A 21,818-nucleotide genomic window follows, 5' to 3' on the forward strand; every position below is an offset into this window, starting at 1 on the left:
CTCTCCCTCTGCAATGGAGTCTAACAAGGGTGGCTCCCCTGATTCCAATCAGGGAAAGGGAAGAAAGTGGCTTTAAGAGGAGTAGGAGTTTTCCCTCTGTGTGTGTTTGTGTGTGTGTGTGTTCTCTACTGCTCTTTAACAAACACAGGATGGATCTGAAGGTAAGAGGAGAGACGTGAATTAGATAGCAGCAAAGCCCACCTTTGGCCTGAAAAACTTGTAAAAGACTTCTCAGTCTCATCAGCCCAACTGGACTCTTACCTTGGCGACAGAAGCAGAAGGCGAGGGACAGGGCCCTAGGAGACATCCTCTTCTTTCCATCTGAAATTGTCACATAGCTCCATGGGGCTTGAGTCAAAACAGTTCCACCCTCTCACCATCTTTCCAGACTAGTGCATTTGGCAGAGGTGTTATGTGTGGAGAGACCCAAGGCTAAAATAAAAACAAAAACAATTGAGCGATTGGGTGGATTTCAGAAACCCCTCATCATTGAATTGCCTGAAGGTGGTTAGCAATTTCTGCTCTTTTTTTCTCATTTGCTCCTTGTGCCCCAAAGAACTTGCACCTGCTACTCAGAAAGAAGGAAAAAAGAACCAGAAGAGAATAAAACAATAGCCCATCATGCTTCCCAGCACAATACAGGAATCCCTATGGGGAACTCATCCCTTTAGAGACCAAGACTTGAGGTGGGCACAGCACTCCTTCTATACCTGGCACTGGCAAAAGCTGGCTCTTGGAGGATGGGATGCCAGGGTTCCCAGGAAAGGAAATGCCCAGAGGAATATGGCCAGCAGAGGGACATGGAGATGGACTTCCCTCCCACTTCCATCCTCCAGTCTTCTGCATCATGGAAGCCTGACAGGCCATTGTAGGGAGAGGCACCAGGGTAACTTGGATCACCCATGTCTCCCTTATCACCCTGTCACATGGAATGAACTTTGGCTCCTCTTTATCTTGGATGTGTACTTATTTGAAGAGAAAGGTATACTTCTGGTCCAAGTTTGGAGGTTGTGTTCTATCCAGTTCAATACCATTTTAAATATGAACATAGAGATGCAAGAGTTGACCACTTATATGGATGTTATATGCTTATTTTTCTGATGAAATAAGCAAATAAATATTTCTAAACTGTTGACTAACTCTAGCTATTCTGGGTCAGTGGAAGGATGTAATTATCTTCAGAATGTGAAGTCTCTGGCTGCTAGTGGAAGCAAAGAAAAAAATTTTTTTTAATTTTCCTTGGTTTTTTTTTTGTTTGTTTGTTTGTTTTGGGGGCGGTGGGCAGAGATAGAAGCAGGAATAGGGATAACAAAGAAAACCAAACAATCAAAAAGTGATTTTGGCCAGGTGTAGTGGCACACACCTGTAATCCCAGCAGCTCAGAAGGCTGAGGCAGGAGGATAGTGAGTTCAAAGCCAGTCTCAACAATTTAGAGAGGCACTTCGCAACTCAGCAAGACCCTGTCTCTAATAAAACATTTTCAAAAGGGCTGGGGATGTGGCTCAGTGGAAAAACTCCCATGGGTTCAATTCTCAGCACCAAAAAAAAAAGTATTTTGTGGAAGTCCACAGACACAAGTGTCCTCTCTCCATTCCAGGGGAACAACATACTCACATGTTACTCTGAAGTTTTGCTACTGTGTTAATCCTTTTCTACTACTGTAGCAAAGTCCTGGGATTGATTTACTTAAAAATAGGAAAGGTTTGTTTTGGCTCACCCTTTTGGAAGTTTCAGTCCATGGTCGGATGGACCCATTCCTTTTGGGCCTATGGTGAGGCAGCTCATCATGGCGAGGAACACATGGTGGAGCAAACTTCATCTCATGGTGTCTGGGGATCTCACAATCTCCTTCAAGCTCAGGTCCCCTAACCTAAAATTCCCTACATTGCCTCTTAAAGTTTCCACTACCATCTCCCAAAAGTGCCCTGCTGGGAAGCAAGCCTTTAAGTACATCGTGGGTCTTTAAGGGACATTCCAGATTCACACTATAGCAGCTCTCATGTAATTCTTTACCCTTCAGTGCCCTAAGCATTTTGCATGTGCCAAGCCACTTAGGTTTCAAGGTATAAAGGATCTGTAGATCTGCATTTAAAAATACATCTAAAGATCTGTATATGAAATGAAGTCATTGGTCCACATGATCTCCAAATTTTTACAATTGTAAGTAGAAACGAGCTGGAAAGCTCCTAAGAAAAATCAATGCCCAAGAAGTATTCTTATAGGACAAGTGCCAAGTCAAGGCTTCAGGCTCCAGTTGTGCCTGATAGGATGACTCACTTACTCACTCAGCCTTCGAGCCAGCAGCTCCTCTGAACATCCAGACCAAGACCCAGCCCCAATGGATGATTGATTAATTGATTTTTTTTTTTTTTTGCTTGAATCCAGGGGTGCTCTACCACTACATCCCCAGTCTTTCTTTGTATTTTATTCTGAGACAGTATTTGCTAAGTTGTCTAGGTTGGTCTCAAACTTGCCATCCCCCTGCCTTGGCCAAGTCTTTTGAATTACAAGCCCAATGGATTCTTCTGGAAGTCCCTAGGTTCTCATTTCCCTTTACCCTTTCATGGGGGCTGCAGATGGGGTCCTTCTGTTAGCCAAGAGTGAGTTGACCAGGAGGCTTTCATCTACTTAGCATCTTGTGTCCCCAGAAAAGCTTTCATCTGTGCATCTTCCAGTTTCAACATTGACTTTGTTGACTATCACCAGGGATGTTAAATTACCTCTTTTTTATTTTTTATTTTTTCCTGAACAAAGAGCACATTCAGGCAAAGTTATTGGTCTAGACTGGAAAACTGGTGGATCGTTGTTATTGTGTGAACAGCAAGGATTCCAGCTTAAATACAATGATTAGAGATAGAATGCCCAATGACATATGTCATATAGTCCCTATATTTCAGTTACAAGGAATGATTTTGTTTCAACAAATGATAGCATTATGATAACCATCTTTGAACTTCAGATCAGCTGCCCAGAACCTGGGCACCAAATGGAAAAGGGAGAGGAGAGATGAACTGAAACCCAAGTAGGATGACATTGTCTTCTTGCTCAGTCCTGTTCTCCCAGAATCCACTGAGGCTTCTTGCCACCCCACAGAATGGCCATTCACTGGACACCATGGGCAGACCCACTGGTCCCCACATGGCATTGGAGTTCCTGGCTCCTCCACTGGCCCACCTGAACCCCCCCATCTGGCCCACGCACATAATGATGGTGATTCTTAGATAACACAGGCAAACTTCTATGGAAAAACAGATCTATTGAGAAGAATTTGTCCTTGGTGGGCTGTTTTGATGCTATTACTCATCCACACTGAAAAGCAAAGTACACTGCCAATGAAGCTACTTTCTCTGGGCACCAGGCTGGATAGATAGCTTTTGCCAGAAGAGTCAAGTACATTTGGTCCACAGGTGTATAGGTGCAGACAGGGGTTCCCCAACAACACCTTTCCTCTTGAATTTCAACCAGCATGCTTACTCCAGAGAACAGTAGTAAGATTAGAGGAAGAAATGAATTCCATCTGATATGGAAAGCTGTGCTTGAAAAGTTCTCCCAACATCCCCTACTACTGAAGTCTTGCAATCCCGAACTCTGCAATCCTAAGCGTCAAGTTCACTCTAGGACTACAGAACTAGTATGGAAATATGCTGCCTGCCCCTAGTGCGAAAATAAACGTGATGATGCGCCGAGGCATGGACAGACCATTTACCCACCGACTGGGCTCTGGAGGGAACTTGGGCCAATCTACCTTGTCAGGGATTCTGCTTCCCTTTCTGCAGGGGGCCATACCTATATTCTAACCCAAGGGAACAGAACTTGTTTGGCCATGCCCTTCACCCTCCTTTGGAAAACAAAGTCAAATTCGGTTCAAGAACTTCCACCCAAGCACCACCCCCCACGTCAGGTATTCAATTACCCCGTTGCCACTTCTCCAGACAACTGCACTTTCCATCAATCTCGTCTGCCCCTCCCCCCTTTGGGTTATGGGTATTTCCTTTCTGTATTATTTCTTTGCTCTCTCCATAAACCAGCCCATCATACATCATGCTAATGGCATTATAAACTTGGGGAACAGCAAGAAAATATATGGTGCATTACATTTTTGTATTGGGCACCCTGGGTCTGAGAAGGTGAGTATAAATTTGGGGTGGGGGGATGGTTAGGGCCAGGGCTGGCTTGTCTTTGAAATTGATGGGGGCTAAGGTGATGTGGGGGGAGGAGAAGTGACCTGCAAATCATTTATTCCTTAGCTGCCCCAGGGGTCCTGCTGTCCCCTAGAGCTTTGCATTCCCTCAATTTTGCTGTAACAACCAGTAGAATTAGAGCTCTCATCTTGTAAACACACTGGGGACTGTAAATCCACAGCCTAGGGCCCCTCTTCCCCAGCAGCCTAAGCCCTGAAGGCAACCTTTTCTCTCTCAGCTTGGTGGCATTCTTTATGTCCTTGTTCAATTATTTAAATATGCAATGAAACCTCTGAATAAAGCAGCCCCTGACACTCTGGTCCTGGTAGATGGAAAGGCATCTCTCTAGCTTTCAGACTTTTGCTTTGTGTTCCTGCTCTCTGTAATTAGCAGTGTTGTCTTTATTTTGTGCATATTTAAGTGGTGACCAAAATATGCATGGGGCTGGACAGTTGACCTGGAGTCAGCTGGACCCACTTCCTGAATGCCAAACCATGACAGGTTGGCTTGTGCCTCAAGCCACTTTCCCTCCTCACCCTCAGTTCATGCCTGCAACTCCAGAATGTCACCACAGGCAAAACGGCCTCCAGGGGAGAGACTGGTTCTTATTGCATGCATTCATCTTCAGACAATCTTGTTAAATACAGGTGTTTTCCATTCTCCAAGAGCTGGCCCTGTCAAATGACGGTTCAGAGAAATACCCTCCTTGAAGAGAGAAGGGTAATATGTTTGGAAGGAAATCTCTGTGGGGGTGGATCATCAATCATCTGTGGCTTAAAGGGAAATAATTGGATGAAAATATTGTGCTCATCATGAGTGTGGGTACTGAATGAGGTCACTGCTGTCCTAATCTTCTCCACTGAAACATGGTGGTGAACATACATGTTGTGCTATGAAATGAGATCTCATGTGGAAAAAATGTTAGTAAGGCCATGGCAGTTATGGAATGTGCACTGACTGGAATCGTAGTCATGTTAATAATCATACCAGTAGCACATCCTCCTGCCAGCGCCCCAGCTATGTGAGATGCCTGATTGCAACATAGCAATAATTAGACATTTAAATATGCTGGTCCTATAATCCCAGCAACTCAGGAGGCTGAGGCAGGAGGATCATGAGTTCAAAGTCAGCCTCCAAAACTTATTAAGGTTCTAAGTAACTTAGCAAGACTCTGTCTCAAAATAAAATATAAAAATGGCTCAGTGGTTAAGTGCCCCGGGTTCAATCCCTGGTGCCCAAAAATAAAAAAGAAATAAAATAAAATACTGTCCTACTAGCAGGTAAATAGCCACTTCCATTAGACCTGCCTTCCTTATAAAGTCCACTGTGTCCCTACTCCTTCCAGTATTCATTCAGTTGGTTAGCATTTTGAACGCTTTTGGTTGAACATTCATTGTTATGACCATTTTAAAGATAGGGAAAACTGAACTTCAAAGAGATTATAAAATGATATATCCCAAGCCCTCCGTTGGGATAATAATAGTATTGGGACTGAAAGGAAAACAAACTGTTCCCTACACTTCACACTTCTGACGCCCAATGTTCTGCTTTTTCCCCACGCCAAACAATTCTCCCATCCCCTGCAGAAAACAACTGGTAGCCTACAATTTGGTTCAGTTCTGGCACTACCTGGAGTTGGTGTCAGATGCTACCAGTTAAAGGGTTCAGTCCCACAGGACTGTCCCCACTTCAGATGCCGATCATGAGTCTGATACAATCACCTGCACTTCTCACCAGCCAGCTATAAATCAGCAGTTCCACAGCCTCCTCTTCAGGTTTGATAATTTGTTATAATGGGACACAAAATTCAGGAAAACATTTGCTTACATTTCCTAACTTATTTTAAAAGATATTACAGAGGCCGTGGATCAACAACCAGATGAAGCAGCACATAGAGCAAGATATGCTTGCCTGTTCCAGGTGCACCCCTTTCCAGCACCTTACCTAGTCCCCAACTAGAACACTCTGAACACCTTCATCCGGGTTCCTTGATTAGATCATTGACCCTTGGTGATTGAACTCAACCTCCAGACCCTCTCCGCCAGAAGCTATTCAGGGGCATTGAAAATTCCAACTCTTCAATCACCTGGTTGGTTCCCTTTCTTCCAGGAGCCACCTCATTAGCATAAACTCAGGTGTGGCTGAAATGGGCTTATTGTGAACAACAACAACAATACTCAGGAAATTCCAATATTTATTTCTTATTATGTCACAATATGCTAGGGACCATAAAAATCATTTAATCTAAATCAACCTCTTCATTTTCTGGGTGAAGAGACCCAGAGGGTTTGAGGGACAAGCCCTAGACCACAGGGCAGGCTGGTGTGTCTCAGAGGGCATGTGGAACATGCATCTCTGGGTCGTCACCTTCCAGAATGGAGGGCTGCCTTGGGGGTGGACAACTGCTACCTGCCTACCTGGCACGTAGAGGTGTGTGGGCATGGAGCGGTGTTGAACTGAGTCAGGCTCAACATAAAATGTGAAACCTAGAAGGTTGCAGCAAGTTGACAACAGGACTGAGGGGTTAGTTATGGAAAAGGCGAAGAGGTAGGAGCAGGGGAGATGGGACCTTTGCACTGAGGTGGGAATGGGAACAGGTGGGGCCAAGCAGCAGCCCGAGTTGGAGCAAAGACAGGCAAGAACCAACATTTGCTGAATGCTTTCTTGCTCTGGGCCAGACACTTTGCCTGTGTTAGTTCATGGAATCCCCCAGAATGTGCCTGTGGGGGAATAATTTTAATATTCACAGTTAGGCCAAGCATGATGACAACACTTTTCCCAGTTCTGAAATGAGCAGAACGAGACAGACTTCCCATGGTTCTTCTCTGGCTGTTACATGCAATTCCCCAGCCAGGGCTTCTACAGTTGAGGAACCTCCTAGGTTGAGGACCCAGGTCTCGGGTGGGGGAAGCTGAGCCTGTGGCCCATCAACAAGGCCTCAGGTGAGAGTCATGGAGGAGCACGGACACGTCTCTGAAATTTCCCACGAGTGTCAGATCTGTAGGTGGTTCTGCAAGAGGCAGATCAGAATGTGGGGTGAGGGGTGGGAGGAGGGGCATGGTAGTGGACATGGCCCCTTCATGGCTTGTTGCCTAGGGGAAAATGGCCATTTTACATTTCAATTAGACAGGGCACTGGGGTAAATCAGCAGCTCCACTGGAGGAAAACGTGTCCATCCCAGTTCTAGGCCTCACCAATTACTATTAATGAACTTAATCTCAGAGCCCAACCTTTTTATATGCAAAGTAGGCTTTTATGGGGCCACTACTAATCAGGACTCATTAGAGAACATCTAAGAAGCCCCAGTGAGAAATGTACAGGGCACAGCTGAGAGAGGATTTGGCTCCTTCCACGTGGATGAAGAGTTGAGCCCCAGGCAGGTTTCCAGCCCAGCTCAAGAGGGCTTCATAGCTCCCCTCCCAGGGACATCCTTACTAAGGTGGTCCTTACTCCTGTGGGAACTTGCTCTTCCATAAGAAAGAAAGAAGGTGACTTGAGCTGTGGGCATCGGAGTTCATCTACTGATGCTGAGCCTTCTTTTTCCTCTCCTGCCTCAGTTTCTTTGCAGAGTAGGTTTTACAAAAACCCTCCTCTCCTGCACATGTCCCCATTCCCATCTTACCGGAGCATGGGGTTCAGGTAGCAGCCAAGCAGAGGTACAAGATGGAGACCTCAAAGTTCCCAGAGATCCGTGTGCTTTAGAGATGGGATATGCACAAGGTCAAGGCCGAGGTCCCTACTCTCCCTGCTGACCTGCCTTCCTGACCTACTTTTCTTTGTTTTTGTTGTTGTTTTAAAATTGTGGTCAAATACACATAATAAAAATCTACCATTCTAACCATTTAAGGGTACAGTGGTATGGCATTGAGTACATTCACATTCCGCTAGCCCCGACTGCAACTCTGCCTGTTAAACAACTCTCCATGCCCCTCCTTTCTGTCCCCGACACCCAGTGCTCTAGACAGCTTGTGTGAGAGGGATCATGCAGTAGTTGCCTTATTTCACTTAGCATGTTGAGCTCAGTGCTCATCCATGTTAGCATTTTCCTTCCGTGGGTCAGAATTCCCTTCCTCTTTGAGGCTGGGTAACACTCCCTTGTGTGACTTTGCTGTACCGTGTTTTATTTATCCACTTGTTCACCCATGGACACTTGGGTTGCTTCCGCCTCCTGGCTCCTGTGAGCGATGCTGCTGTGGACGTGCATAGACAGTCCAGTCCTTGCTTTCAGGTCTTTTGGGGACATCCCCAAGGGAGGGATTGCTGGGTCTGCTGCTCACCCTTTAACCGTTCCTCAGGATTCAGGTGTGGACAGACTGGAGGAGAGGAAGGGGAGGGATTGGTCTGATGAGCCTGGGGTGCTCCCCCGCGAGGCTCCGCTGCTGGCCTGTCGGTGGACAGTGGTCTCCGTCCTCTGGCTCCCTCCTTTCTCCTGGCTTCCCTTATAGCTTTCTCTGCCTCCTCTTCCTTTCCTGCTTCCATGTCCCTCTTTTCCTCCTCTGTTCCTGTTGGGTGATCTGGAATGACAGAGGGAAGATGACCCTAAGTCACACAATCATGACTGATTCAGATGGATGGGGCTTGGGGTCCCACCTGACGTCACAGTGGGGATGTGCCCAGGGCTCCACAGCTCATCAGAAGCTCGGTTGGCACTAGAGCTGGCTCAAGTCTCCCCCACCTCCCAAGTCCAGCCTCATCCTGCCGCAACCTTCAGCCACATGGGACACGATTGGCTCACCTTTGCTTTTGGTCCCAGTAGGGACAGCTGCCAGTTTCTTGACTGCCTGTGACCACTCTGGCCTGCGTCCCTGGTGGCTTTCTTTCTGCCTTACTCTGCTGGGAACTAGAACTGGGATAAGTCTCTGCCAAGAGCCAGCAATGAGCCCGTGATAAAGCCTCCTCAGGGAGGAGGTGGGTGACATGTTTCTGATGGTCAACTGTCCACCAGCCTCTGTTTAGGCATACACCAGATGGTGCCACAGAGGAAGGATGCTGGGTGAAACCCACACACCCTGCTTGTGTCACATAGGCCTGCCTCCCACCCATGCCATATGACCTGGAATACTGACTCTCCCACCCAACTCCAGAGAAGGTGGCAACACACCAGCTTCCATGTCTCAACCAGCAGACACACACCCTCCTTCTTCCAACCCCACTCTCCCCTGAGGTCTCCTGGGACAGAGCTGATTGTCCCAGGAAAAGGGGTCTCATGATTTGTTCTCTCCATCTGCAAAGGTCCCTTGGGCCCCACGTGCCTGTTGCTGGGATCTAAGAGCAGCTCAGTGTATCTTCTCAGAGGGGTGTTTCCCTGGGTCGGTCAGAAGCTTCTGGATTGAAAAGCTCACTGGAACCTACTTCAGAACATTCCCAAATGTCAGCCGGCCTCCATGTGGGATGCCCGCTGTCCTCTTTAGTTGTGGTCCAGACTCATGTTCCAGAGGCAGAGCCAAGGTCTGGGCTTTACCTCCCTGTGGGACTCCTCCTGCTGCCCCTCTGGTCCAATTCTTGGCTGCCTGCAACTCATCAGACAGAGGCCATCGGTCCCCAGTGGACGGGCTGCCCAGTCAGCAGGTCAGTCTTTCCAGGGGAGGAGGGGTCCCAAAAGCGGTCCCAGGAGGGGACGACAGGCCTGTCAAGGAATCTGGATCCCAGGGGAGGCATTCTAATGAACCTGAAGAGGCTGGGACAGCCTCCATGCGGAGTGGCCTCAAGATGGTGCCTCCAGGACCCAGCATTCCTCAGCTCATTCCTTCTTCACAGTGCCCGGGGAGGCGGGTATGAGATGGACTTCTGGAGCAGGTGGAGCACGTGACCACCTGAGTTCTATCTGCAGAGGTCCCTGTTCCTTTGGCTTCTCAGCTGCCCTACTGAAACCGTGCCCTCTGTCTCCAGGACTGCCCCCAGCTGCTGCGAGTGGACAAGATCCTGGTACCCGTGGAGGTGATCAAGCCCATCACTCTGAAGGCCAAGAACCTTCCGCAGCCCCAGTCTGGGCAGCGTGGCTACGAGTGCATCCTGAACATCCAGGGCAGCGAGCAGAGGGTGCCCGCCCTGCGCTTCAACAGCTCCAGCGTGCAGTGCCAGAACACCTCCGTGAGTCGCCCCCGCCCGTCCGTCACTGTGTTCCCCCTAGAGCCACGTCGGCTCAGCTCCGCAGAGCTCCCCAACACCCACAAATCTGGCTCACTCCCACTTTCTTCCCCGATGCTACTCATCCACCCGTCCCTTCACACCCACCCCAACAGGGTGCTGGGTTCTAAGGCCACTCGAGAGGTCAGCACATATCCGAACCTAGTAGGAGCCATGTTGTAACAAGGGCCATGTGCCCAAGACAGGGTGAGAGGGCTTTGGGGCCACCATGAGGCCACTGAGCCCTGTTTACAAGCTGATGTATTTGCAGGCTCCAGGGCTCCAGGAGCCTGCCGTCCACCCCTTCCCCGAGAGCCCCTCTGCAAGGCCCAGGCCTGCCTCCTCACGGGGTCTGCCTGAGTGCCGCATTTGGGCCTGCCGAGACCTCCACCACTTTCAAACCTGCACGACGCAGGATAGACGCAGAATAGGGCTCAGAGAGGCCCATATGCTTGCCCAAGTTTGCTCAGCATTACCAGGGTTGCACAAGCTTCCAGAACCCCAGGTCTGTTCCCACAGCTTCTCCTGCGTACCTTCTGCACCTCCTCTGGAAACAAGGCTGTTTTTCAGACTCGTGTAAGCACTCTAGATTAAACCTCCAAGCAAGGAGGATATTAAACATTTCCTGCTTCCTCATAAATCCTGAGGCTCAGCAGACCAGCCCCAAGGGTTTGGCTCCAGTAATTCTCCCTCAAACAAGAAGGTCCCAGTGGAGAGAGCAAGCCTGGGTCCCACGTTCGACTCAGCAGATGCAGGGGGCGGTTTCAGACTGTGGAGAAAACAGCCTCATTTCCTGGGAGATGCCACCCCAGGGATCTGGGAGGTGTCAGGACGAAGGATTGAGTCTGAGGCCGCAGTTTCCAGAGAGACGGGTGCCAAGTGTCCCAAGATACCTCAGGGGCCCTGAGCTGAGGCTGACTTGGCTCAACAAATGGAGGTACCCCTGACAAAGGCGTGAGTTAGTCCTGTAAACTGCGTGGACAGAACTCCCTTGGTGCCCTGGAGGCTAACTCAGCCTCCAGGGAGCTGGTTGGGACCCACTGTGTCCTACTCGCTGTGGAATTGGAAGCAGTTTTGGAATACCCTCGGCATTCTCTCAGCAGACAGCTGCCTGACCCAGTGAACACTTAGGGGTCACAGAAGACTCCTCAAATGTAGGGGGTGAAACCAGGGCCTGCTAAGGACAAAGGCACAAAGTACCTCTCTGTGTTTCCAGGCAGGTGAGCACCATTTCCTCCACTTTCATGGTGTCCCACAGAGTTCATGGCACAGGTGCCACCGTCACACCTGTGGGAACAGGACAGGGATAATGTGGCATCGTGTATTTGTAGAAATACAATGTATCATCAGGTAGAAAGAGACCTGGAAGAGTATCTTCTAGATCCTGTTAACAGGCTCAGAGAGGACAAGTGGCCATCCCCAGATCACACAGCAAGTACGGTGTAAATTCAGAATTTGAACACAGTTTTCTAAGACACCTCTTCATCAAAGGTTGGGGGAAAAAAAAAAGGTGGAGAACTTCATACCCATCTTTGGTGTTAACCCAGGGCGAGCTCTGTTCAGCCCCAGAGAGGATTGTGTGGAACAGATTTTTTCATGTTTTAAATCCATGAGCAATCTGGAGTGACTGTGTGTTGGGGGATGAGAGAAATCCCCAGGCTTATGATGGAAGAAGGAGGTTGGTGACAGAGGTCTCAGGGACAGCAAAGGAAGAAGGATGTAATGCAAGGTGAAAGTGTAGGCAGTATGCTGAGTTGCATGGGCCAATACATAGTTTCCAGCCCCACTACTCAGGGACAGGCCCTGAGCCAATGGCTGCAGCCCCCAGGGGCAGTGGGAGGAGAAGTGGGCGGGCCACAGCAGCCCTGCTGCAGAGGGGGAGCCACTGCGGGTGTGCATGGCCTACTTTAGACCAAGGCTCCTGGAAAAGGTCAAGTGCTGCTAATAATAGAACCCACAGCCGTCTCTCAGGTCTGGTAAGCAGGATTGAGGGGCTGTGAAGGGCATCTGGCGCTGCTTCGGGGCCCAGCTTCCACCTTGAGGGGGCCTCACTTTCCCCAGGCACTTCAGTTGACCACATGCCAGACAGAGGTGGGGAAGAGAGCTTGTCCCCTTCCGGCTTTCCCAGGCCTCAACTGAGATCCACGGAGCCCGGGGGGAGTCAGAGAGGGACACAGTGCCCAGACTGGTTTCTCGTATCCTGTTAAGTTGTTCAGTCTTGTTCATTCCAATGACAGAACTTTCCAGAAAGGTATCTCAGAGCTCAGGACAAAGGAATGCTTAGAGGCAAGAATGTCTCAATTACATAGAGTTCTCCTCTGCTTTAGAAGGAAGGGAAGCCGAGGTCACTCTTCCCTGAGGTAATGAGGAGAGTCATCCATTAACCGGGCGGTGGTGTACCAGACCTTGATTGAGACACTTAACCTCCTGGCCTCCAGGAGCCTGTGACCCATCCTGCCCTGAGCAGCACTGGGCTTTGTGCAGATTAACTGTCTGCTGATTACAGAGAGCTATATAAATGCTAAGTGGAGAGGAGGGGAGCGGTCCTGGGGGATGGGAACCAGTGCTCCAAGCTCTCCAGCTGTTGGAAGAGATGGTGCCCAACCCGCACCCACTGGGTTGCAGGTCAGGCTGGGAGAGGGCCTCCAGAATGACAGTGACTTCCCTAGAGACCAAGGAGGCGGTGGGAGCACCTGGGGTTAATGACTTCTACAATATTTCATAGTTGTGATCCCAGAAATGGGGGCGAGAAAGAGAAGGCAATGCCCAACATATTTGATCCTTTAAGTCTGTGTTATTTTCAATTTTCTTCAAAAGGAAAATGCATCCACATGTGCACACACATGCACACCAGAACACACGAGCATCCTCACAAGCACACAGCCCTTGGTTCCAAGTGTCTGGCACGTAACCACTCCATCCATGGGTGCTGTTATGATTCCACAGAAATATGAACACAGGAGCACAAACACTGTTCTACACAGCATCCCCAGCTGTATACACACAGGTTCAAATACATGATCATATTTGGGAGCCCAAACTGCGACAGGCACTGCGCTCAGAGCACCATATACATTATGGCCAATCCTCGCGATAACTCTCAGAGGCGTGTACCATTTCTTAATTCTCACATGACAATTGAAGAACCTGAAACTCAGATGATTTGCTCACATTTGTGCAGCCAATTACAGGCAGAATCACTTTGTGGCTCTGTGTGTGTGTGTGTGTGTGTGTGTGTCTGTGCACATGCATGTGCATATTTATGGACACACAGATAACACAACCATATGCACTAAGCCTTTCCCAGGTCTGCACGTGTGTATACGCATTTGTGTGACAGACACTGGCACGCATGACCTTCCAGAGTTCTTTCCTTCTTCCTAGGGTTTCATCTGTCCTTAGAGGGGCCTGACGGGTCCATTCATTCTTGACTAACTTGTCCCCCGTCAACACCTGCTGCTTTCAGTTTGGGTCCCAGTCAGACGAGGCCTGAGGGACAGAGGTGGGGCTCCCGTCCTGACCTCGCTACCAGCAGCAACCTGCCAAAGGCCAGAGCCCTGCTTCCTTCACCTGAGATACTGAGGCCATGACCACCTCTCCCCACTGGGGCCTTCCCAAGGGGAGATGGGAAGGGTGGGAAGAGGTCGAGCCTGCCTGGAGGAGGACATGAGGATGGAGGCCTGCAAGTATTCTGGCTCTTTCTCCAACATAAGGGAGGGCAACTTCTCCCACACGCCTTCCCCTCCACTGGGCCAGTCTCCTGCCTCCCTGCTTTATGCAGATGGGATTCTCCAACTTTAGTCAGCACCAAAACCATATAGGTACTCTTTTGGCTTTCTGTTTGTTTGTTTGTTTGTTTTTACACTGTTTAAATCTACATAACAGCTTGGCTCATGGACGAGAAAACACCAGAATAGGTTCGACTTTCTGGCTGTAGCAAGCTCACATTGTGTCAGACAATTTTGATCATCTGCCACAGTGTTGCTTGTAATAGGTGCTCTTTTGGAATGCTCTCCATTTCCAGACCATCAGATTTAGTGCATCTGGGGTACAGCCCTGGAATCTGCATCACCACCCAGATTCTGATGGAGTCCTTAGTCCTTGGTCAGAGTGGGAGAGGTTTATGAGAAAACTGAGGATAACTTGGAATGACCTAGCTTGGCCCAGATGTAGAGAGTTAACCTCTGGAGAGCTGATTATAGCAGTTCCTTTATACATAGTTTTTCTTTCCACCATATCTATTTCCTGTAGTCAACTATAGTCTAAAATATTATATGGGAAATTTCAAAAATAAAAGATTTATAAGTTTTAGATTGCATGCCTTTCTGAATAGCATGATGAAATCTCAAGTTCTCCCTCTCCATCTCATCTGGGATGTGAATCATCCCTTTGACTAGTGTATCCACACTGTATTTGCTGCCTGCCTAGTAGTCACTTAGTATCCATCTTGGTTATCAGCTCAACTAATGGATGAGTTATTAGTTGCATTATTGAGAGAGAGATGAGAGAGAGAGAGAGAGAGATCACATTAATATAACTTTTATTACAATACATTTTAGTATGTTCTAATTTATTAGTTAATATTATTAATTTATTACTGTGCCTAATTTATAAATTAAATTTTATTAGAGGTATATATGCATAGGAAAAACAAAGTATAAATAGGTTTGGTGCTACCTGAGGTTTCAGGCGTCCCCTGGGACTCTTGGAATGTATCCCCTGTGGGAGGACTACTGAACTGAGTTATGTAGTGATCAAAGTCCCTGCTGTGGCTTCTGCAGGACTTGGGGGGGGGGGGGCTTGCTTCATTCTGTGGGCCCAGGTGGCCTCAATCACAGGAGGGGATCCTGGGGGTGTGGATGGTGCACTGTAGACCACCTCCATTGTGGGAAAAACTGAATGTGGCTCCTAGCCTGGGCGTATGTTGCCAGGGAGTTTTGGACACAAGGGTAGAGCCTGAGGAGACCTAGACACACATCCGACTTAGGTTGTTGCTTAGGACAATGTCACCACATATTTCCATTGTGGAACATTTTGTAACTCAGGACTTGGAGTTTTCTGCAATCTCAGGGAGATTATGCCATTTCCTTTAGAAACTTTTACAAATAGGCTACAGACTTATTCTTGGCCAGAAACAGAAGCATTGTCCCAGCCCCCAAGATTCTCCCCGGGGTGCATTCCCAATGTCTATGGCTGTCACCCGCCTGCCCCTCAGAGAAGGTCTGCAGCCAGCTTAGAGGAGAGAGAGTATCAATTACCTCCCGTGGTGTCCACCTGCACCCCCACCAGCCCAGCCCCTAACTCTTGAGTTTAAAAGTTCAAAATAAGTCCCCTGGTTGAAGCCCTTTCAACAAATTGCCGGCCCTCAGCCCTCTTGTACAGAAAATCTGTCTCGATTCCAATCCTGCATCCCACCGAGCAAAGGCTGGTGGAATAATGAGAAAATCACCAGGTAGGGGCTGGAAATGAGGCCTGGGGCAGGCTCCGCTCTCCCTTGCTTACCTTCTCTCTTTGGGCCCTGAGCAATACATGGTGGCAGGGGGCAGAGCAGAGGCTGGCCTGTGCATCTGCCCCGTGACTTCATCCCTGAGCCAGCCCCTCCCTGTTTGTCCCACCCCTACCTCACTCTGTCAGCCAGCAGCATCCCAGGTGGGGCTTCAGTCCTGAGGAGAGCCAGGCAGGGGGACAGGATGAGGAGCCCCTTGCAGGTCCAGAGGCAGCTCCTGTACCCACAGACATCAGGAAGCTGGGCCGTGCCCAGCTTTGAGTCAGAGAATGCCTTTTGAGTATTGCCCAGATTCTGGGGCTTGTCCTCCAGGGTCCCTGCAAGACTTCCCACCCTTCCACTCTCCGAAGCTCCCATCTGGTCCCACCTGGTCCTCTTCAGTCTTATTCCCCTGTTGCCCCCTAAAGAGTGCAACCCCCTCATTCCTGCTCTCTGCAGCTACTCCCCCTTCCTGGTCAGACCTCCTGGGGAAAGCCCAGCCCAGCTGGGCAGGACCCATGGGTGTGAAGAAGGTGCTCCATCCAGCCTGCTGCTTGAGCCAGCTGCACAGGTGGTCTGCAGAGGCCTGGCCTGCTCCCTGCTTTGCCTCCCAAACCCTCTGCTCCCCCACATTACCCATATACACCTGTGCAGGTGAGTTACACACATGCACACGTGTACACATACATGGACTTGGCCAGTCCTTAGCCCTGTGGGCCTTTGAGGGCCTCAGACTGAGCACTCGGGCCTCCCTAGAAATGTCTGTGACCAGCTCTGTTCTCTCCTCCCCTGGCCTGGCTGCAGTATTCCTATGAAGGGATGGAGATCAACAACCTGCCCGTGGAGTTGACGGTCGTGTGGAATGGGCACTTCAACATTGACAACCCAGCTCAGAACAAAGGTGTGGTGGGGCTGGGACCTAGGGGTGGAAACCAGGGTGGAGCCGAGCAGAGCAGCCCAGGGTTCTTGGGCGGATGTCATTACGTCCCCAACTCCTAGCAGCTGTCTGCCTCCCTAGGGCTCTGAGCCCTTCCTTTGCAGCCTCTCCCCCACGAACCCTTCCCCATTACTTCCTGTTATTGCTTGAGCACTGGCTTGTTGGCTTCTGGGTGGGGAGCGAAGTGAGTGGGACTTGCTGAGAAGAGCTACTAAATGAATGGAGACCCACAGCTTCCCTGTTGAGTTCCTGTGCGCCGGCCTGGGGTTCCTTGTTCATCTTCTCTGCGTGGCTAAGGGGGCAAAGGGACCCCTCACTCCATCCCAGGCTGGGACTGTGCTCCTTGACCTGCTCCCTGGCTGGCCCCCATCCCTCCCCCATCCCAAAGCCCAATTGCCCTCGCCCTCTGCAGTCTACCTCTACAAGTGCGGAGCCATGCGTGAGAGCTGCGGGCTGTGCCTCAAGGCAGACCCAGACTTCGAGTGCGGCTGGTGCCAGAGTCCAGGCCAGTGCACCCTGCGCCAACACTGCCCTGCCCACGAGAGCCGCTGGCTGGAGCTGTCAGGCGCCAATAGCAAGTGCACCAACCCCCGCATCACGGAGGTAAGCCAGGGCAGCCTGAGTGGGCATGTGCCAGGCTGCCGAGCTGCACCCTTGCCCCGGGGGTCAGGGCCCTGATGACCATAACTGGACATGGTATCAATCACAGTGGTCACCAGGTGGACATGGATGCTCTGGCTGGCTGGGTGCACAGCCTCCCCAGAGCTTGGTTTAAAGACCCTTCCCCTATCAAGGAAGTCGAGGGGCTTCATCGCCCTGTTGGACTCAGTCCTTGTCACCCCCTCCCTGAGTCTCTGAGAGTCTCAGTGGCAAGGCTGGAAAGCTTCTAAATTGGAGCCAATGAGCAGAGGCTGCACAGGACTCCAGGGGACAGATCCCAGCCCTGGGGAAGGGAAGAAGGTGGCGTGAGAAGATTCAGGACTCACCCAAAGCAAGATCAGAGCTGTAGGAGCAAAAATAGATTTAGGCACAGTTCAGGAGGACCTGGGAGCACAGGCCTTGGACCAGAGCCCAGAGAGGGAGGACAGGGTGGGGCTAGACATGAGGTAATTGGGCACAGGGATCAAGCTGTGGCTCTGGGCTGCCAGGTGACTGCTGGTGCCTTGGGGCCAAGCGTCAGTCTCTCCCTGCCTCTCCCTTCTTCCCTCCTCTCCTGTGCCACCACAGGACAGTTACAAGGAGCGCTGAGCATACCCTGTGCATGTACAGTGCTTCCCAGCTCCATGCTGAGTCCTTGGAATCTTTGGCTTCTTCCTCCTCCTCGGTCATCACCATCACATTAAAATCACTGCAAGGATGTCTAAGCCAAGGAAATCACTGACCCTGGGGTTTATGGAGATAGCTATGTCTCCTTACCTCCCCACCCACGCTCTTGGCAGAATTGATGGCCTAAGGTCCCCCTTCCTGCTGAGGCCGGAGTTTCTTGTTCCTCCCTGAAAATAAGGAGGAGAAGCATATCTGTCATCCTCAACAACGGAACCAGGTCTCACATCCGTGCCTCTGGTACAGGACTTGGCCTATAGCAGGTACTCGTTACCTCTCTGCCATTGTGGATGCAGGTTAAGATAAGGAGGCAGTTGAGGAAGAGGGAAGGAAAGCAGCTCCCTCTCTGCCTCGATAAATAGGGCAAACTGGCACCCACTTCACGCCATTGCACAAAGGAACACGTCATCCGGGAATCTGACAGTGGCAGTCCCAGTCATGGGCCAGGTATGTGACAGTGCTTTGGAGTTTGCGGAGGTCCTTGGTGTTCCCCTCCAGTTCTCACAGCCTGGGTTCCTCAGGCTGCTGTGACGGAGCCCTCACACTGGGTGGCTTCAACGACAGAAGTCTAGATGCTCACAGTGCTGGAGTCAGAAGCCCAAGGTCAAGGTGTTTGTGGGGGCTGGTTCCTTCTGAAGACCGTGAGGAAGGATCTTCCCCAGCCCCGTTTCTTGGCTTGTGGGTAGCTATCTTCTCCCCATATGCCTTATCATCTTTACTTTTCTATGCATGTCTCTGTCCCTGCTGCCCCTTTTTATGAGGATGCCCATCAAATGGACTGAGGCCTACCCTTGTGACCCCCCACACTGTTAAACTTGATGACCTCCATGAAAACCCTACTAAGGATTTTTAGGACTTCCACATATGAGTTTATGGGGAAGTGGGGGACACAATTTAAGCCATCACACTTGCCAAGGGCAGGGTTATTATCACCCTTTCCCAGACAAAGAGACCAGCGCTCAGAGGTGCATATCTACTCTGGCCAGAATGTAAAGAAGTGGTCCTCTCCCCGGTCTCCAGTGCTGGGTTACTGTCCTCACTGCAGCGGGAGGGTTGTGCCCACACTCACAAACCGTGCACACCGGGGATGTGTCAGAGCAGGAAGGGTCTCCGCTTTTGTGAATGAACAACCTCACCCAGCAAAGTGGCCCTTCAGGGTGGCCCATCACTTTCCACCTGCCTGCCCTGCACACTGGGCGTTGCTCTCAGCTTCTGCTTCAGTTTCCTGAGCGGGGAGGAACCTAAACAATGCTACCAGGTGACGGGGTCGGGTATTGGTACATTTACCTACAGACCTGGAGCAGGAAGGCAGAGGGACACCCTTGACCGGCTGCCTGGGGCCCCGCACCCAGGCTGTGTCTTCGGCTCTCCTTCCCAGCCCACCCGGCCCCACACCTCCTCGGTGGAACCGCTGCCCCCATTCCCTTAATGAGAAGTCCTCCCCGGGGCTGTGGTGCGTGGCAACTCGTGGTGCGTTGGGCCCAATTGGTGTGACGAGCTTTCTTCTTGGCCTGGGTCCAAGAAAATCACAGGGAAGAGGCAGCAAATTAAACAAATCTCCTGCGAGGGAGGCTGTTTGCTTCTTCCATCCTGGCACCAGCCCTCCGGGGAACCCGCACAGGCCAGAGATAAAACTCCTTTTACAGGATGACGGGCCAGGGTGGAGTGTCTGTGGACAATGCTGCCGGTTCCAGGGGTATATTGGGGACCACCGTCCAGGCAGGCATTGGGGAAGAACCTCACTGCCCCCGCCACCTTTCCCAGGTCTAGCCACCTTCCTCACACAGAGATGGGCCCGTGCCTCCAAGAAAGCTGTTTCCCCACTACGGTGGGAACACGCTGTGTGAACTGTCACACCCGTGTGTAAGCTCACTCACAAACACGTGTGTCTGCATGGGGGATGCACAAGAGGCAGGAGGTGGCCTCCCCTGGCAAAGCTGCCACTCAGGGTCTAGGGTCTTTTGCTTCTGCAAATTCACTCCTGCCCCAAGAGGGAAGACCAGTTGAGATCCTTGCTTGGTGGAACAGGAGGACATGCTGGAAAGGGCTAGAGGCTCCTGCCATTCTGCTGGGCCATGACCCACGTAGGACTCAGAGGCCCCAGGAGTGGGAAGGAGTCTGCTGTGGTATATAAAATAGGGAAGGTCACAGTGGCCCGTCCTTTAGTCCCTGCCTCAATGCAGGCCATTGGTGGTTGAATCTTGACATCCAGCTGTGGGTTTTAACACCAATGGCGTCATCCGTGGGAAAGCCAGTCGTTTTAACCAGTGTACTAGGGTAATGTCTAAATTAAACCCATCTCCGAGAGAAACCAAGCCAAACAATGAAGGCAAGCAGTAACAATGCTCCTTTAACTCCAGAAAGGTGCTTGACTTGGTGTGGTTTTCAAAAGAGTTATAATCCACAATATAAATAGGGTTTTGCCAGTGACAAGGTCACAGAACAGTGAGGGCTGGTCCCTGCTCCCAGGGATGCAGGGTCTGAAGAGGAGGGGCAGGGGATGGAAAGGACAAGGAACCAGACATGAACGAATGATTGTTGTCATGAAATAGCAAAAGGTGCCTTGGAATTTCAGTGGAGAGAGAGAGAGGACATCTGGTAATGGGAAGGTGGCATTTGAGAAGGATCTGGAAAGGTGGGTGAGATGATCCCAGGTGCTGATGGCTGGGGGTTGATAGGAGGAATTTATTTTCCTTGAGAGTGGAACCAATATTAGCGAATGCTGGAAGATTTCAGTCCTGATTTTTTATGAATTACCCAGTGACATTGCAGTCACTTTCCATCTCCTCTGGGAAGCTGCACCAGGGGTTTTGAACCCAGTTCCTGAGACCATGCACAATGCCCAGTTGGTTTGCCCTTAACATCATCTCTCTTCCTCTCTGCAGATAATCCCAGTGACAGGCCCCCGGGAAGGGGGCACCAAGGTCACCATCCGAGGAGAGAACCTGGGCCTGGAATTCCGGGACATCGCCTCCCATGTCAAAGTGGCTGGCGTAGAGTGCAGCCCCTTGGTGGACGGCTACATCCCTGCAGAACAGTAAGTGGAAGCCACCTGAGGTGTGGGGACTGGCAGGAGGGGAGGGAGGAGCAGTCAACGCAGCTTGAGTGCCAATGTCCAGGGCCAGAAGTGGTTTGGATTTGGGGTTTTTCGTGCTGAGGAATATTTACATGTACGTTATGGGATATCCTTGGAATGGGATCCAAGTCTAAACAGGAAATACATTTTTGTTTTATATATACCTTACACATGTAGGTTTATGCAATACTTTTAATAATTTTGTGCTTCAAACAAAGTTCATGGTGTGGAATTTTCTACTTATAGCATCGTGTTAGCTGTCAAAATTTTTCAGATGTGGGAGCGTTTCAGGATTTGGATTTTCAGATTAGGGATGCTGCATTAGGAACAACCTGGCTGTCAATGGACAGTCTCAGCGCTGTGCTGGAAGGAAAGGAGAACACCCCTAACCTTCTAGGGTGTGGGGCAGCTCCCTACCTCCCCGCCATCTGCAATAGCTAGCTGCCATAGTACAGGCAGCATGGAGAAGGGAGGCGGAAATAGCTGGGAGAGGAGGAAGTGACTGCTGCCTTCTTGGTGTGTGGGGTGAAGTGAGGCCATGCAAAACTTAAAGCCAGACAAGCGTGAGCTCAGCTCCCTCTGTCGTCTCCACCTCCTCATTCAGGACCCCCATCATAAAGCTGGTTCTTTTATCATCTCTGTGGAACCTGGAAATAAAATTCCATACCCACTCTCAGTCCTGTGGGGGAC

At 50.4% G+C, this 21,818-nt stretch overlaps 1 protein-coding gene and 1 non-coding gene across 3 annotated transcripts in view; one reads left to right on the top strand and one right to left on the bottom strand.

The window, feature by feature from the left end:
* The window catches only part of Plxna4 (plexin A4), a 433,305-nt gene that overhangs the window by 347,380 nt on the left and 64,107 nt on the right, over window positions 1-21,818 (top strand). For both annotated transcript variants that reach the window (XM_047561306.1, XM_047561307.1), the window contains exons 10-13: window positions 10,071-10,271; window positions 16,597-16,693; window positions 17,142-17,332; window positions 20,938-21,089. In XM_047561306.1, coding sequence (XP_047417262.1) covers window positions 10,071-10,271; window positions 16,597-16,693; window positions 17,142-17,332; window positions 20,938-21,089 — 641 coding nt within the window. The remainder of the gene's footprint in view (window positions 1-10,070; window positions 10,272-16,596; window positions 16,694-17,141; window positions 17,333-20,937; window positions 21,090-21,818) is intronic.
* LOC124992012 (small nucleolar RNA SNORA28) lies at window positions 14,171-14,294 on the bottom strand. The gene has a single exon (XR_007110022.1). It is a non-coding gene; the product is annotated as a small nucleolar RNA SNORA28 (small nucleolar RNA).

The sequence above is a fragment of the Sciurus carolinensis genome, chromosome 8 (assembly GCF_902686445.1).
Source record: "Sciurus carolinensis chromosome 8, mSciCar1.2, whole genome shotgun sequence".
In the NCBI taxonomy this organism is placed as follows: domain Eukaryota; kingdom Metazoa; phylum Chordata; class Mammalia; order Rodentia; family Sciuridae; genus Sciurus; species Sciurus carolinensis.